The sequence below is a fragment of the Vidua macroura genome, chromosome 16 (genome assembly GCF_024509145.1).
Source record: "Vidua macroura isolate BioBank_ID:100142 chromosome 16, ASM2450914v1, whole genome shotgun sequence".
Taxonomy (NCBI): Eukaryota; Metazoa; Chordata; class Aves; order Passeriformes; family Viduidae; genus Vidua; species Vidua macroura.
In genome coordinates, this window is record NC_071586.1 from 12,423,410 (window position 1) to 12,441,691 (window position 18,282).

The 18,282-nt window shown below is 48.0% G+C and overlaps 1 protein-coding gene across 4 annotated transcripts in view; it reads right to left on the minus strand.

Moving 5' to 3' along the window:
• Nucleotides 1–4,423: 4,423 nt before the first annotated feature.
• The window catches only part of TTYH3 (tweety family member 3), a 74,971-nt gene continuing 61,112 nt past the window's right edge, over nt 4,424–18,282 (minus strand). For 2 of the 4 annotated variants that reach the window (XM_053992081.1, XM_053992083.1), the window contains exons 13-15: nt 17,580–17,655; nt 15,398–15,499; nt 9,903–10,069 (exon numbers count right to left, since the gene is read on the minus strand). In XM_053992081.1, coding sequence (XP_053848056.1) covers nt 15,419–15,499; nt 17,580–17,655 — 157 coding nt within the window. In that variant the 3' untranslated portion in view covers nt 9,903–10,069; nt 15,398–15,418. Of the gene's footprint in view, nt 10,070–15,397; nt 15,500–17,579; nt 17,656–18,282 lie in introns of all 4 variants that reach the window. The other 2 variants (XM_053992082.1, XM_053992084.1) reach the window with 2 other exon arrangements.

Below are 18,282 nucleotides of genomic sequence, written 5' to 3' on the forward strand. Positions count from 1 at the left end.
GGGACCTGCGTCAGGCACAGGAAGCCGTGACACCGAGCCCCATCTGCTCCCCCACGAGTTTTCCTATTGCTCACAGGCTGCGGTTTTGGCAGCGTGGGCACTTCCCAGCAGTGGTGCTGTCACCCTCGCTGAGCCTGACCCTCCCCTGCACCCCAGACAGGATGGGGAGATGTGTGATAAGTACCCATCGAGGTGCTGGGCAGCCAGGGGCTGGGGCTTGGGTTTGGGATGCTGCTGCAAGGAACAGGAAGCCCTGGCAGGGGTAAAGGCTGGGGGGATGCTGAGCATGGTGCAACTCCTTGATGGGGCTTAAAAAGTAAAATAAATACAAATAAAAAAAAAAAAGTTACAAATAAAATAAAATAATAAAGTAAAATGAAATCTACCCCACTGAGCCTTCAGGAGTGGGGGAAGGCATCTCACCAGCCTTCCAGTTTGTCTCCCACCAGGCTCCCAGCCTCTCTCTCCTCCTTTCCCTACTCGTGGGCTGAAAAGTAAATAAATACAGGCATTAATAAACAAAAGGAAAACAAAAGCAAAGCCTGCTGCTCTCGCATACTTGGCAGACTCCGCAGGCCAGGCTGCTTTCATCTGCACCCCGGCGCTGGTGTGGGACGTCCTGTTTACTCTCGCCTGCTTGAGGCAGCTGATAAGGCAGCTGTACCTTTTGGAGAGTCTGGTGTGTGGTGATGGGGTGGGGACAAGCCAGGCTTGTTGGGGACACTGTCTCTGTGGAGGGACTGCTGCTGTTGACAGCACTGTGCCCAAGGGATGCTCCAGGGCCGTGCCTGGCTAAAGGCTTTCCCCATTTCTAGGTGGTTGCAACATCGAGGGCAGAGAGTAACACACTGGTTTAGTCCTTTTTGCTGTTTCCAACCTCTTTTTTTTTTGGTTTAATTTGCATTTGGGTCACTTGCAGTCCCAGACTTCGTGTGAGTCACTGTGTTCCCAGCCTGGCTGTGGGGACTTTCACCAGGGACCCTGTGCAGGCGATGGGACAAACACCCACCCTGGTACTGAGAGCAGCGAGAAGTACTTGAGAATTGGGGTGGGAGGGCAGTGTTAGGAGACAACAAAACTTGTGTGAATTGGCTCCAAGAGCCACTTCCAGCTGCTTTGGCCCAGAAAACTGGAATATTTGTGGGAAACGAACATAAAAGCATCCGAACCGCAGGGCCTGAGCGATGCATGCAGCTGCAGCTTTGGGAGTTGCCTGTCCCAGTGCTGGGTGGGAGAGTGCTGGGACCCCCGTGGGGGCATGATCTACATCCCATCACCTCTGTGCAGCTGGAGGTGATTTAATCCACCACCAGCACTGTCTGCCTTGGAGCGAGGGGCTCCAAGCCCCTCCAAGCAGAGAGTGATGGCTGTGGGATGGCCGAGACTCAGCACGCGGATGTGCAGAGTAGCTCTCAACCACTGCCCCTTTATTTTTTTCACCCTTCTACTATTTCCCACCCCTGCATAACATGCAGGTGGTTAAAATAAATAACCCCAAAGCCCTACAAAGTTTATTTTTCCCTTCCTGACTTTTAAGACCAGCCTTGAATCTGTCAAAACCAACCCCCCTTGCCCCAGAGCTCCCAGCAACTGCTGTTTCTGCTCTGCCTCAGCTGCCCAGTGGGGCCAGTTCTGCTGCTGTAGCCATTTGGCAAGACAAGAGTGGAGGAGGAGATAAATCGAGCATCTCAAGAGCATCTGGAAACGCTTCCCACTGCGCTACCAGATGAGATCTGCGAAGCCACAGCATCACTGAACAGCCCCGCTCCCAAACCTCTCCTTCCTCCTCCTCAGTGGATGTGTTCCCCTTCAGCCCTCACCAAACCACGGTGCTTTTACCAGGGAAACAGAGCTGGGTTTGTGCTTGTCCACACTGAGGACAGGGACCTGAAGCAGCAGGGACACTGCAGCAGTGTCACCACCGTGTCAGCACTGGGTGATGCTCCAGCCGTGTCCTCATCAGCCTGGTGAGCCCGCCTTATCTAGGGTGGCCGTTGAGTTAGGAAGCCCTTGGGCAGCAGGGGCCATTCTGGCTCCCTGATGGGTAAGCCATGCACAGGCCCCAGAGCTGGTGTGCTTGGAACAGATCAGGAGTGGCCGGGTGATTTACGGGGTGCAAGCGCCAGGTTCCGTGAGGTTTGCCTGGTGGGAAGAGGAAACGGGTGGGAGAAGCACCAGCATCTGCAACACCTCGCAGTGAGCTGTGCTTCCTCCCACTTCCCTCCATGGACTGGGAAGGATTAAAAAATCTCTGAGCAGGGATTTTTGCTGAGGTCATGGTGAGAAGCACTGCCTGCTCCAGGCAGAGCCGAGGCAAACGGTCCCAGCAGCAATGGAAACCCCGGCTGCAGAAGGAAAAGTCCTCTGCTCCTGCCACCATCCGTCCCCTCTTCACCCTGCAGCAGCACGAAGGCACTGCAGTGTGACCGGCTGCTTCATCATCACGGCCACAGCCAGGCCACCCTCTGTCCCTGCCCGGGCACTCCCAGATGAACTGGGAGATCCTGGAGTGCTGGGACAAACCGAGCGGGTTGGGACACGGGCTGAGGAGGAGCCCTGGATGGAGCATTCCCGTGGCTGCCTCAGCTCACAAACCCTCCCGAGTGCCAAGCACAGGGCTCCAGCATCCCCACGTGGTCACACCGGTCGGAGTCTCCCTGCTCGGGATTTTCTTTCCAGTGGATGCTCAGCTCTGTCCTGGCCTCCCTCGCAGTGCAAGGAGAGGACACGACCTCCTGAAAGCACCATGGAGTGGCGTGGGGAGATGGGGACATTCCTCAGGAGCGAGGGTGCTTTGAGAGGGGTTAAAGATGAGCTGCATTTTCAGCTGCCTGATGCCTTCCTGGACTCATGGAGAGTGCAAAACTCCCGAAAAATCACAAATCCAGCTCTTAAATGCACCCGATGGAAGGAGCTGGGCAGACCAGGCTGCAGCATCAGCAGCAGGTGCTGCCTGCACAGTGCCACATCCAGCAGAAATCATGACCTGCAGTTTGGGCCATTTCCCACCCCAAGAGGTGACAGCAGATGGGGACACACAGTCAGTAACCGTGTCCCACAGCCACCAGCTCTGCCTGATGGTTTTCCATCCACCGCCCCACAGGAGCTGCCGGAGGCACGGCTCGTGTTAGCACAGCTCTGCACACCACAGAGCAAAGCATCTCCCCAGGGCACCCCTCCCTGCCTTATCTCCGAGGACTGAGATCTAAGGGACCACTACTGAAGGCTGATCTGAGGGTGAGGTTGATTCAAACACATACTTCACCCTTCCCTCTGTTTTCTCCAAGCCCCGAATGGCTCAGGAGAGAGCTCAGCCCTGCTCCCACTGGGACTGGGAGCAGTGCAGAGGGCGAGTGAAGCTGCAGCTCCTGGGGGTGGCTGGAGAACTCTGGGAGAGGTCACCAGGAAGGTGGCCTTTGCAGGTTCCCATCCCTGGTGGAGTCCATAAACCTGGTAAAATATTTACACTGATGACTCTGATCTAGGCTTTATTTTCCTTCATGTCAAGAGATTCCCTTGACTGCTCCAAGCCCTTTTAGAGCTTTAGAGAGCAGACTTAATCATCTCAGGTCAGGGATGAAGATGGAAAATGTGGATTCCTCCTTTAGATGGGAATAGGAAAAAAAAAATAAAAAAAGAGGGGAGACACATCTGTCAATTATTAGTGAAGGGAGGAAAACTGGTGTCTGTTGGGATTCACAGCCATGAGGGGTAAGTCACAACAAGGAGCCCTCTGTGGTTCTGAACTGGACTCATGGGCAAGACTTGAGAGCACTGGTGTGGGCTTCAGCCATACTCACAGCACTTAAAAAAATATACATAACATTTACAAAGACAGAGTTGAATTATTGCTTATCCCCACACCTAGGAAGGGAGGGATTGAGGTCAGGGCAAGAATAGCACAGGATGGGGGCAGGAGCCCAATGCCTCCTTTGACTGGCAGGATCAGGCAGAAAACAGATCAGGAAAATTAGAGGAAGGTAAAGGTTTCAGTTCACTACGTGATAGTGATGTGGTGGTGGGCCTGTGATCAGAGAACTGCACAAACAGATCTAAAAAGAAACCCACGATACCCTGGGGCAGCACTGAGCAAGCTGAGCCCATGCAGAGTTTCATCTTCCCCCAGAGAGATGCCTTTGACAGGGCTGAGCTGGTGGGGCACCATCCCAGGCCACTTTTCCACACTTGTGTACTTGTGCTGGTGGAAATGAACCACTCGTGTTTCCTGCTGCTCCAGTGGGGAATAATCAAAGCAGCAGAGGGGCCTCAAGGGGTTAAAACACACTGGGCACAGGAGAGCATCTCCCAGCTTGGTGTGTCCCATGGCTGCTCCAGCATCTCCTGCCCCCAGGCACAAGGACATCCCCACAGCAGCCACCAGCCCAGCCCCACTGGGAGAAAACACAGATCAATAACCAGGAACGGTGGTTTTAAATCGTTTATTTTTAAAACATGAAACCCAAGCTGAATAGAAACCACAGATATTACATTTAGGTTTTTTTGTTTAGTATTTGCAAACCAAAAAAGTTACAGTAAAAAATAGCTACGTTACAATCAAGAGAACTACAGAATTAAAAGTAAAGATACAAAAATGGGCTCAATCCTCTTTAATCTTCACAATTTAAAAACATTTTGGGTAAGTGCAGGAACACTTGAAAGAAACTAGCAGGTCTGAAGTTTAAAAAAAAATTATATATATTTATATATTATATATGTATATAAAGTGGTATGATATACAACCATTATGGTTAAGAAGATGAAAAAAAAAAAAACCAAAACAGAGAGGTTACAAAAAGGCCAGGTACATGTTCACCATTAGGTTTCTGTGCACAGTGTCCAAGAAAATAAACTTCCCTCTGGATGATGTGAATAAAACTCATGGGGCCTCCCGTTACCAAGGGACCTGAGGCACGCGACGTGACGGCTGGGCAGCTGCACCCAGTGCAGAGGACAATGGAAGAAATGAGGCTTTTCTGGGACTTCAGCAGCCTCCTGGGCAGAGGCCACTGGAGAAGTCTTGGTGTGAGATTAGAGGAGGAACAGGAAGGAAGGAGTTGGGAATTGCATAGTGAGGAGCAATGTGGTATCAAATATGCAGAGCACCTAAGAGCTTCATGCTACAGTTATCCTCTTTAGGAAAGGAGTATTTTGAACTTTCTGGTTGTACATCAATTTATGTTCCACTTTGTTCATGCAGCCACAGGGGCTGGGTGAGCATCTGGGAGCTCCAGGCCACCAGTAACCCATCCCTTGTGTCCCAGCTGGGCAGCACGCTCACCATCACGGCTTGGCAGAGATCCCACCCCCCCCCGAAAGCACAAACCACTTGTCAGCCATCTAGGAACTGCTACCAAAACATCCCACGCTTCTGCTGGGCCTCCTGGGCTGCCTAGGGAAGCCATCCACAGCATGCACACAATTTCTGGAAAAGGGAGGTAGGCTCTGATGGAAGGAGCTACAGACCAAGCCTTGTCAGGTCTGTCTCAAGCCATGAGATCTGCTCCTCAGTACCTCCCTGGAGGGCTTTCCCCTCCCACCCAGAGGTGTTCACCGAGTGGCACTGACACACTTGCTGAGCTGGGGGAGACCCTGGCTGCTCCTTGGAGCCCAGGTAGGAAGTACTTCAAAGACAGCTCCTCTCCCGAGCTCAGGGGAAACCCACCCACCTCATCCCCTCTGGAACTCGGGGGGTGGCAGGATCAACAAGCCAAGACACTTCTCTCTTCTTCAAAGGGCTCAGAATGGTATTTCAGTGGCTGCTCGGAGGGAAAGAAGGGGGCACCAGAAGTGAAGCCTGGGCTTGCTCCCACAGGTACCTGCACCTTGCTCTGGGGGCACCCACCCACTCCTGTCTCCCACCACCCTGCAGCACCAAAAGCTCTCGTGAGCAATGGCTGAGCAGCTCCCTGAGAAACGGTTTAACTCTCAGAATGGCCAAACTTTTCATGTAGTTTTAGGGAACTGCTATGGAAATCCTGACTTAGGATCACTTAAAACCCCATGCACTGTGTCCCCCTCAAAGCACTCAAATGAACATCCCTTGCATCTTGGCTGAGATGACTGTACACGGAAAATCAACACCTATCAAATGGAGAAAACTTAAAAAGGACAGCAGGGGAAGGGAGCACTCCATCCTTCACATTTGGATACATGGATGCACGCTAAAAATCTTAGCTTGAACCCTTTTATCAGCACACAAAATGAACTCAGTTTAATAATACATACAGGATACAAACACTACAGTTATAATTCCCAAGACAGCACAAGAAATTCACAGCCAAGTCTTGATTTGATTTCCTTTACAATTACAATGCAGTCTTGAACACTGGACACAAGAGTCCAACATGCTATTTACATTTCACATTGTGGAGATGTTTGTGTGCTTGGAAGAGTTCTCAGTTCCAAAAGAAAGTGTCATTCACACATGATGATGCAGTGGAAATAAACCAAGCCAACCAGACAAGCCAATGACCACATTTGTGCTTCTGAAAAAGTAACATGAAGTGTCTTCACCGATGCAGTCACCTTCAACCGGACAAGCTGCCGTCCACTCTGCAGTCAGCGAGGTGTCCAGAGGCCAATCTCAGCTCCTCCAACTTCTGGACCCTTTTTCTTGCAACCAGCAACATGAGAAATGTCCGATAAGGTCAGCTGGGACACACCAGGTGATATGGCCTCGGCGTTTTGTCACATTAAAAACAGAGAGACACGATGGAAGAGAGAGAAGTCTCTACAGCTTTACCGCCTGCAGCTTGAAGAGTTTGGACTCCCTCATCCATGAATGCCATCCAGAACAGATGAGTCTTCGCCAGATAGCACCTGCTGTTCACCCGAGAGGGAGGCACAGAGTCTGGGAGATCTTGGCTTTTGAAAGTCCCCTCCTCAGACTAAATGTGACCATATGGATGAGACTGATTATGTCGCAGCCATAAGAATAGGCAAAGGCCATCTGTTCTTCAGCAGATCCATTCAGACCAGCCTGCAGAAATGCCACACTGTTGCTCAAGGTTCCAGTAAAACAAAAAAAGGAAAAAAAAAACCCAAAAAGTAGTAGTAATAATAATAATAATAAACCAAAAGAAACCCATTTGTCTGTGTTTCCTATCCAGCGCTCTGCACAGCATGCAGCGGGGCAGCAGAGTTCCAGGATGCTTTACAAAAGTGCAATATCCATGTCAAGTAAAGGAAGTGCTGGCTGGACACAGGTACACTGCTCACACCGCAGTCACGTTGTGCTGGCCTCCAGAGAGCAAAATGTTATCTCCATAACATTCTTTCCAGTTATATGTTGAAGTCACAGAGTACATATCTCCACAGCTGTGCCTTGCTGCGAGCCCCAAACACTGTCACAAGTTGTTCTGGGTGTTGGAAGTGGCTATGCCAGACCTTGGAAGGAAGTAGGTCAAGGTGGCTGCTCTGTTTATGCTGCAAACAAAGGCTCACTCCTGTTTCTGTGTGGCACGGACAATGCCACGGTGACAATTTAGACCCACGCAGGTTCAGGGTGCATTCTGTGCACAAAGAAGTTGGCACACAGAAGCACTTGTTTTCACAGGGCTCCCCACACCCTCCAAAACACTGGCCTTCCACCAGTAGGACTGGGTCACAGATTTCAGGGCAGCTCCCCTAAAATTGATATGAGTAGCAATCGGAGCGCATCCTTGCAAGGAGGGATGATGGCAGAACAACTCAGTCTTAATAAGGATTATATGGCTCTTGATTCTTTCTTCAAAGTGAGGGAAAGGTTGGGGTTCCCCCCAGAGAACAGTTGGGTGCTTGGGGCCCTGCAAGATCACCTCACCACACCCTGCACACCCACATCTCCTGGTAGGCTCTAAGACAGGATGGAAACCCTGGGGCATGTGAGCCACAGTGTCCCTCTATACCACCTGTGACCAAGTTTCCCTGCCCTTGTTATTTGATAAAACAGAGGTAATGTTTCAGTGTGAAGCCCATCCAATGTGTTTGAAAGGGCATACTCAGTCCTGAGCAAGAACATCCTGCTTCCAGAGATTTATGGTGAAGCGTGAAGTTTATTCCAAACCCTTCTCTTCCTGTCTGCATGGTGATGTCTCCTCCCTGTCTCACACTCCTTCGAATGGTAACAGCTGGCCTTGCAGTTTAGTAGTGGTTTCTATCTTAAGAGGAGTCTCAAAGCTTGCTGTGCCACAGAGCTGGTACCATTTCCCAGCAGATCCCTCAATTGAGCCTGTTTAGCTGCCTGCCAGGAGCAGTTCCCATCTCACTGCAAGAAGGCAAATGACTTGAGTAAAGGCAGGTTGGTAATTCTGTGCCCCAAACTGCAAGCGTGGGGTAAACAAACACCAAGTCTGAACATCACTGACGTGACAATGCCTCTGCCAACAGCTCCACTCCAGTTTGAGAGATGTTTCCCACTCAATTTCCTCTGCCAGTTATTTAATATAATGCTCAGCAGCTCTGCTAAGATGCCCCTACTAAGAGGTAAAAAGACAAAAAGGAACATTATAGTTACCCTACTGAAAGGGCAGTAGTTGACAGTACCTCCCAAGAGGCAGTCTCCTCTTCCAGCAGGAAGCTGTCAGTGCCCTTTGGAGCACTGCTCTTCAGTGGGAAGTACAGCACCAGTGAACGATGTTGCCCTCTGCAGGCACCCAGCTGCCCCTTTGCAAGCCTTGTTCTGCCTCACGTCTAGAAAATGCCTTACATGTGCATTAGTATGGTCAGATAGTGGTTAGCAATGTGCCTTTGAAAACTAAACAAAATAGAATAAAATATAAATCTGTTCTGACAGTCACATTGTTGTCGAGGGTTTTGGACTCTAAACACAGAAGATACACTGACAATCTTGTGAGTTTGTTAGGAATGAGGCTCCAAAAACCTCCTTCAATGCCATTTCAGCAACCCTGTGCCGTAGATTATGGTTTATAAAAAAAGGAAAAAAAGAAAGTCCAGCAGAGTTCACAGGTCATTCCCACGGGGATAGCTTGCATTTGCTATAAATCCATTGGTGCTTCCAGTTTCTCTTGCTTTTGCAAGCTGACTGTCCTATAAGATCTAGCCTCAGAGAGCCAAAACTCTTTAGTGCAAAAATACCTCCCATAAAGTCTTAAAAGTCTTTTCCTGGAAAAATTTGGCACCAAGTGAGTGGCTGGCTCCTGTTTGATCTGTGTCAGCCTAGGAAAGGCAGCACCCAGAATGCCATCTGCAAATACCTGGGCTTCCCTGATGGAGCAGAGAGGTCAGGTCCAGAGCAGTGGACAGGGTCACTGACTGGTGCTGGGCCCCCCTGCTCCTCCTCAAGAATTCACATGATCGATACAGAGGGAAAGAAAAAGGCATTTAAAAAAAAAAAAAAAGTTAACCAGGGTAGTGAAATGGTTTGCTCTTCTAGAGCAAATTCCAGTGGATATGCAGTGACACCATGAGGCAGGAGTTCCCTCCTCCCTCACCCAGGGCAGTGCACCAGAGGATTCCCACCGAGACGCCGCGCTGTGCCTTCCCTCAGCACTCCCTCGTTGCACACCAGCCACAGGCACCCAGTCCTGCCTCTTCGGTGTCTGACAGGCTGCTGGTCCCACTGCAGAAGTGAAGAAGATCTACCACCACCTTTCACCAAGTCCCTCTTGGAACAGAAGGGGGGGAGAAGGGGGCAGAAGATATTCACCACCTGTTTCTGCCAGGCTGCTCTGGTAAGCTGGCCCACGGGCTGGGGGGCCCAGGTTCTGCCCAGGTGCTGTCAGCTGTTGGCCAGCACATGTTTGTTCTCTTGTACTACAAGGTGAAGGCTTAGATTCAAAAGGAGCTTCCACTCAGTGGCCAGATACCAGGTTGGAAGGGTGGTCTGGACTGGAGAAACAGAAGGAGCTGCACTAGATTTTGGGCAGAACAACAGGATTGTTCTACAAGGACAGCACAGGGGCACAGCAGTTGGCACATTGTTTAGTCTGACTGCATGTGTGGGTTTTGTTTTTTTGTTTTTGTGGGGTTTTTTTGCTTTTTGCTTTTGCTTTTTCATTTAATGCACACTGCCAGCATCTGGACGAGGTTGGTTGGTGGCGAGGTATTTGGCTCTCATGCTGGAGGTGTACTGGAGAAAGAAAAGACAAGACAAAAAAACAAAACAAACAAACAGAAAGTTAAGTCAGAATGACTAATGTCACGATGGAACCAGAGATTTCTACCACTTCTCAGCATAACACGGTGTATATTTACAGCAAGCATCTCAAGGAGCTGCTGACTCAGCCTTAAGAGGAAAATTTCACAAGTCACTGCATAGTTCACCCTGAGTAACATTCTGCCAGTCTGCTGCAGGGGTGCTGGCCAGGTCAGTGCAGATGTGCTGGGGATTTATCCAAGCTGTCTAGAAAAGGAAATCCAATAGTCACTAAGTCAAAACATGGCATATGTTGCTTGGGAGAAGAGAGGGAAATGGGAATGATGCAGATGTAAAAACCTAGCCCACGCTTTCATCCTCTCTTAGTGGTGTTACTGCTTTCAACCGTGCCAGAAAAGGAGGTTGAAAAGAAAATGGGTGCTCACTGCATCTTCACATTGCATTTTATAGCAATGAGGGCATCAGAAGACTGCACATGCCATGGATGGGCAGCTTGAAAGAAAAGTGAGGAATAACAAAATGATTTATGCCCAAGAAAGAACAGACCCTATCAGGCTGGAAACAGGCTGCCATCAAACAGGATGATATTAGCAAGATATCAGGTGGGTGACAGCCCACTGTGGTTTGGGATCCAAGCTGTGCACTGTGCAGCAGCAGATGAGACTCCAGCATGGGGGTGAGAAGAGCAAGTCAGAAAGATGAAGGTTAGTTTGATTTGGAGGTGGTGCTGCTGCTCTTATTCTCTTTTTTATTCCAAGCAAGGTAATTCAAAACAGCTCCCAGAAGCTACTGAGGTAACATGTGTCATTCAGCTTTGAATAATGAGCTGAAAAACACGTGAACAATATCCAGCAGTAAGAACAGGACTTTGCCTCTTTAAGCCAATGTGCTCGATGTCTTCTGGGCTCTGCTACCACAATATTAACAACCAAGCAATGAGGACAGATATTTCATTCCTACTTTTTATACCCTCTGGAGCCTGAATAATTCCATAATATCCACAGCTTACTTCCCAAGAGTGCTCTTCAGCATACTGACTTTTTATCACCTCTTAAACCAAACCACATAAAATAGCCAGTTAAGCTGGCAGAGACAACCAAAAGGCAGTTCCACACCAGGAGGTGTGATTTATCTTGCCCACTGGGAAAGAACATTATGAGGCATCTTTAGACTCTCAAAAGCTCAGCTGTCCATGGGGGTTTTCAGAGAACTAACAGTATTTTATCAGTTTTCCTTCAAAGACTGATCTGGGTTGAACCTCTGCACAATAGAAGAGAGAAACTGCTCCTCTGGCAGTGCTGATCTCAGCAGCACAAGATGAAGACACCTGTGGCTTACTTGCACACTCAGCTTTTAGTGTCTTCCATAATTGGAAAACTTTTTTCAGAACATGGATCTTAATATAAAACTCTGGCCCAGAAATGGCATCTATATTTAGAAGACAAAGGGTACATCTGTTCTAAGATGTATTTTTTGTCAGTGAGAGGGCAGAAGATAGAAAATAGCAAGCTGAGCTACTTTAAGGACAATAATCTATACAGTTTATTAAATGTGATTACTGTTTCAGAAATAAAGTTTAGGGTGTTATTAATACATAGGAGAATAACCCAACAGGCTCAGAGAGGTTTAGAAGTCAAAGAATTTTCTCACTGAGTAAGTAGGGCACATTTCAGGTAGTGCAATGCTGAAATTACCAGCCAAGCCTCACTCTAAGAAGAGGGCCTTAGAAGGAAAAATAAAAAATATAAAAAATAAAAATGTTCATTTTCCATTTGCATTCTCTGTAGTGACATGTGACAGGAGATGAGTATGAACAGAGAAGTTTTCCAGGTGCTAAAGTTTTGTAAGAAGTATTTAGAAAAAAAAAAAAAATCTCAGATAATGGAAGGTTATTGTGCATATTTCTGGACTAGTCATATAGGTTCAGCACACAACATGCAACATAAACTTTCTTTAAAGCATTAAAATCAAGAGGACCGCTTGGAGAATTGCATTTCAAAGATGTACAAAGTACACCTATCATGGCAGGAGAAGTTGAAAAGGACTCCCTCCTTCCTCCAAAATAAAAGACCCACAGTTGTTTAAGTGTCACTAAAACAAAGTAACCAGGAACACAAGATCTGCAGAGTCAAGCAGAGAGTATTTTACATTCAAACCTACCTGCAAATCCACCACAAGGAACAAATCAAGACTCAGAGTAGTCAGAGTTAGGGCTGATGTTCTCTCCTTAACTCAGAATTTCTGCACCTTTGTACCTCTTCCCAGTTCAACTGAACCAGTTCCTCCTTCTGTTATGTGTATTTTTAATGACCATGCTAAGTATGACAGAAACCTGGCAGTAGAGAGCCAACAGTCCACTGTGCACCTCTCACAGCACAGCTCTCTCAGCGTGCTCTGGGTCAGCTTCACCCTCCAGGTACAAGTGCTTTCTCCACATGCTGCAGTCCTTCCTCATTCCTTCTCTGCATCCTCTGCTGGGAAGCAGAGGAAAGATGCTGTGGAACACACAGGTCCCAACATCTGGACAGGCCAGCAGATGAAGATGTATCAGCAGACACTTGCCACTTTTGGATATGAAAACCAGACTGCATTATCCAGAGTTAAAGTAATTAAGTCTTCAGTTGCTTAAAAAAAAATCACTATGTTTTTAACTCCTTCAAAAAGTGATTCTAAAGACAGAAAGCCTGAGCACAATTCAGACCAAGGAGGGCTTGGACTCCACTCTGAGGCCCACAGCTGTCAGGTTCACAGTTGCATTTAGTTTCCTTTAAAGAGGAGCTTTCATAGAAGGTTAAAGAACACGCACAATTCAGTCATTCTTCCAGCACGCTCACTGGAAGTAGCCATGTGCCTCTACACCCTCATTTACCCTTTCAGAAACAGCACAGAGGACAAGTTTCACCCCATACCTCCACCTCACTCTCAGCGTCCCCAAGAAGGGCACCTGAAAGGGTTCTTGTTCCCATTCCTGCTGGTTGCCTGTGCTATTCAACACAGCACCTCTCAGTCACTTACCAGCCAGCTCCAACAAACACAGCTGATTGCACACAGGGCTATTTTTGTATTTCTCCAAAGAAAATAAAAGTCTCTGCTTCACATTCAGCCTTGTTGAAGGTATAAACTTTCATAGGTGTGGTTTGCCAGCACATACTAGTTAGGCACTTAACACACATAGCCTGGGCACAAAGGAATCATTGGTTGCAAAAAAATCCTAATTTTAAGGAATAATCAGTTCGTTTTAGAGGCCATAAATTCTATTGACTCCTGTGAAATCCATGAGTACTTCAAAGCTAACTAAGCTATGCTGAAAGATCACTTACCATATGAAACCATGACTGAGTACAAACCATTTACTATTTGTGGTTAAAAACCCACGTGAATTTCTCTTGAGCTACCCTGACTTTGATTTCCTGCCAGAGCTGTTCAGGTAATGCAATAAAGACCAAAGCTTCAAGTTCTGAAAGGTTGATCTCAAACAGCTAGAGCACAGTAAACACAGAGGGTTTGGTGTTATTATGTATGGGAGGTACAAGATGCAGGGAAACAGCTAATTCTAGCCAGTGGGTTCTTAATTCAAAGGGACTTAAGTCTTTCAAGTCAAAAGAACAGAGCTTCTGTTGGTTTTGTTTGTTTTTAAGGCCCTGGAAAGAATGCAGTGCCTTTTCCATAGCCCTTCAGACAGCCACATTAAGCTCGGGTGGGACCATAGATAAACAGAAGACAGTGCAGACTGGGATCAGGTCATGTTCCAGCCCAGGGATTTCAAGTCTAGAATGAAGGCCCTAGAATTTCCCCACCCTCACCAATATTTTATTTCATGGAACAGATCCATCTAACATTGCTACAATACCACCTACAGGAACAACAAAGCAGAAAACCCACCACAAGCTGAGGCCCAGGAGCAGTCTTAGAAAGACTTAAGACTGGAGAAAGCTGAGAGCCTTTCAAGGGTGCTGGCACCATGCTTCAGGCAATTCATGCACCAAGGCAGAGGCATCAAGACACCCGATCCAGCCCCTTCCCAGCAGTCCCCAGGCAGGCAGGCAGGGAGCAAGGAGCAGCAGGGACGCAGACCAAGCACCAACAGAACAGAAAGGAATCCACTGCAAGGCTGAGAGAAGTGCCAAGAAGAAGAAGCAGAGAAGAAAGAACAGCAGCAGCTTTATGGACATGTATTTCTGGGAAGAGAATGCAAGATGTGACTGCATGAGCCAAAAGCAACAGGCTCCCTGCTCCCGCTGGAACCAGCACCCTCCTGGCACTGCGTGGCCGTTGTTCCCTTGAAGGAGCACTGTCCTTCACACCACCTGAGTTGCCTGGTAGCCCTAAGCATACCCTGTATTTAACCAAGCTAGCAACCCCCAGAAATGCAGACCACCTCCTCTTTCTGTGGGCACGTGGCTTTGTCACGAGGGAGGAAACAGTGGCTGTCTTGGAGAACACCAGCAACTGCAGCCCATGAGGAATGCAGACAGTGAAATGGTGCTAGGAGGGCCCTGCTCACAGAGTCTGTGGGACATGGGTGGGATGATTTGGACACACAGAGAACAAACAAAACAGTAAAAAGTCTTGAAACAGAATGAAACAGATCTTAGTGATTATATCTGGACCCTTAGGGAAGCTTTTTTTAAAAAAAAATTGTTCCTTTCTGACCTTAAACGTAAGGATAAAAGGAAAAGCTGCACACAGATCTGACAGGCAATGAAGTAACTCTTCTGGACAGTTTAAAATTAGAAATCCTACAAATGAGCTAAAAGCTCATGGCAGGTTGGTATTGATGGGTTTGGGTGTTATGACTACTGAGGACAAGCAGAACAGCAGCAGGGCTCAAGGAGAGCCAAAAGCTGAATTAAGACAACCATTCCTGACTGAAGTGCTGCTAGATTGGTTCTCTTTACTTCTAGAGAATGGCTTCTTGTGATGGGAGAACTTCCATGTTGCTTTTGAAGTGCAAGGTTATTCCTACATTTGAGCAGCACTCAGCACTTGGTGTTCAAGCTGTTCTGAAGTGTGGAATCCAAGCTGAAGCTGCTGTGAGGTGGCTTTTGTGAGGCACGGGCACCTGTAACCCTCACAGGGTGCACCAGAAGCCTCTAGAAGGTCGATCCTGCTCCTTGAGTCTGCACCAGAGCCAAAACGGATTCTCAATTTCACCCTTGGCAGGAGGGAATGGGGTGGGAGGTGCAGAGGGAAGGAATGTGAAGAAATAAAAGGCACTGGCCTGGGATAAAGAGTGCAGGGATGAAGGGAGCGGTTGGGAGTGGAGAAGGGGTTGAGCAAGAAGGACCTTGGTTGCAGTACCTGTTCCATTTGCGGGCGCTGTTACCAGTATGTCCGTGCACTGTCCGAGGGCTTAAGCTGCCAGCTCATATGGCTGCTACTGTCCATGGCAGCCAAATACAACTGTGATGACGCAAGAAAGAGAGAGAAAAAGAGAGTGCAGCCTCAACGTGCATGAAAAACACAGTGCAAGCAAGTGAAACCGTGGTGTGTGTCAGCGACAAGGCGGGCACTACCACCCTAAGGGAATATCCCTGTGGCAAGAAGGAGAAATCAGAAGGAATGAGAGAAGGAAAAACACAAACAAACGAACAAAAAGCCAGGAAAAGTAACGGACAAACAATGCAGCAGGATCATCACATCTCAGTTTTCACCATCTGTTCACAGAAAGCTAAATGGAATAGGTCAGCTCTGTCTGCCCACTGGACATAGCCTTCTTGGATGGTTATCTCCCTTTCCTCCCTCCCAAAAAGAGGCAGGGATGTGTGCATTGGTATTCCCTTTTCATCTCTCTCCTCCCACAGACAATTTGCTATGAAAAGTTACCATTCCTTCTGCCTCAGTATGGTCTCAGCCACCTGCTACAGAGAGCTGCAAATACAAAAATCCCAGAAAAGCCTTTCCCTGTTGCCTGCCAATATGAGAATAGAAAGCATTTTTCTTCTCTCCACTGCCTGTCTACTACATCCCTCCAGGAAACACATTTACCCTATAGCCTGGTTCCCTTTCTCATCTGGGGAGAAGCTCCCTTTTCTATGGGTGCAGTGCTGCTCCCTCATTCTCCCCAGCTCCTGCACTTCCCCACAGCCCACACTGATGGCTGCCAACTCAATTCTGAAGGAAAAAACCCTTTATCTACTCCCAAATCCCAGCCTAAGGCACCAGGACTCAGACTCCCACTCAGGGTATTGACACAGACAGCTACTGAAGAACCAGGGAACTTCTTGCCTCACTCCAGCCCCGTGGAAGGGAATGTGCTTTCTCTGAAGCAGAAGAGCTGTAGGGCAAGGGGAAGCAGGACATGGAAGGAACACGTGCCCTGGCAGTACCAGAGGGACAGTGCCCTTCTGCCCCAGGAAACACCAGCAGTGCAGCAGGTCAGGGATTCTGCTGAGCCCGTCTCGCTGCTGAGAGCGGATAACGCGACCAGAGCTCGCGATCAGAGCACGGGGGCAGGAAACGGGGAAGGGGAATGTCCACCTCTCTGGGAAGGGTGGAAGACATCTGGCCAAGGACAGAGACAAGGATCAACTCTGCACATTTCCACTTCCTCTACAGCAAGATGAACTGATCCTCTTGAAGTGAAACCATGAATGTGACGCCCTCATTTCCACCACAATTTCTACTCCTTCATCTGCCAACCTCCTCTTTCTCCCCTTCCCATCAATTTGAGCCAGGCACCACAGAGAGTATTTTCTTTACCTATACCTGAAGACTGGTTGATCATTAGGCATTTTACTACTCATCCTCTGTAATCACACCACCAAGTTAATGAGCACTGGGATGGCTCCAGGTTCTGCTGTAAATCAGGTTTACAGGATCCAGTGAGGGAGGGCAAGATTCATTTAGTTCTTACCCAGACATGAAGACAAGCCCATGTTTTATCCAGCATACAGAAGTGGCTATCAGGCCACTCCAAATACCAAAACCTTCCATGAAAGTTTCTTTTTTTCCTCCATAGGAAATTAAATACAAAAACAGATTTCAAAGAAAGTAAAACAGTTGTGAAAGAAAGATTAAAAAAAAAATCTCAACAAAAAATAATACAGGTTTCATCCTACCATCTCTTTAGGGCAGATTAAGGAGAGAGGTTCAGCAATAACTCTGAATTTATAGTATGAACTTTTTAAACTTGAGGAACCAATGGCATAGATAGCAAGTACACTGCATGCAAGTGAATCATCTTGCTGAAGTCACCCATCAAGATACTCATGCACTTCAGTGGTGGCAGGACTGGGCCCATAGGATTACCAGTGTTAATTGAGTTTGATTTAGTCTTTTCTTGTGCAATGTCCAAAGTAGCATAGCAGGGTTTTATTCTCTATGGCAGGTGAGACATAGCTTGTCTATTCAAGCTGCTGCCATTTATGGGCCAGATCCTGTGTTTGGCTGCACAATCAGCTCCCTTGGGAGTACACAGGAGTGGCAAATGTGTATTCCCCAAAGTTGCTGAAGCAGAGAAGAGCAGTAAAGAGAGACTTACTGAGGGAGGTGGGGACTCCCGGCCAATGAGCGGGGTATTCTCGCAACGGGGGTTCTGGAAATTTGCATTCTGGCTCCTAGGAAAGGAAGACACACATGGTAACGGGGCACGTGCCATGCTTCTCTGGGGAGGGTCTCTGATGGGGACACAGGACAGAGCATCCTCACCCCCAGAACTACTGTATCAGGTCAGTCTCCTTCAAAGCTTTTCTTACAGGCCCCCTTTTCAGACAAGAGCATAAAGCTATCATAGTTTTCCTCAGACTGAGCACTATTTTTACATTCTTACTCAGAAGGGCCCACAATGAATCACATCAAGTGATTTAAAAATAGGGCCTTGTGAAAATCTGCCTCCCTGCAGCATCAGAACTGCCAAGTGGCAGAAATGGAGATAAAATGAGGACAATGTCTGAGGGGATAAACAAAATGATGTGGCAGCCCAAAAAAAGATGGGCCCTGATGATAGTCAAAATGTAATCAGGGTTGGGAACTTCTGGAGAAAACTCTGAAGATCCCACCTGGACTAGGTAGCTTCAAACTGCAACAGATGTCAGAGGTGACTGCAAATACTGTAGAAAGAGAGAGCCCACAGGTTTTTTTCCTTGGCTCTCAGTCTTTTGGGAGGCTTCTGGCAAGACTGCTCTGTGTGAAGAATTAAGTCCTCTGGTGATCAGGATCACTGTGTAGTAAGAAGCCCCGACAAT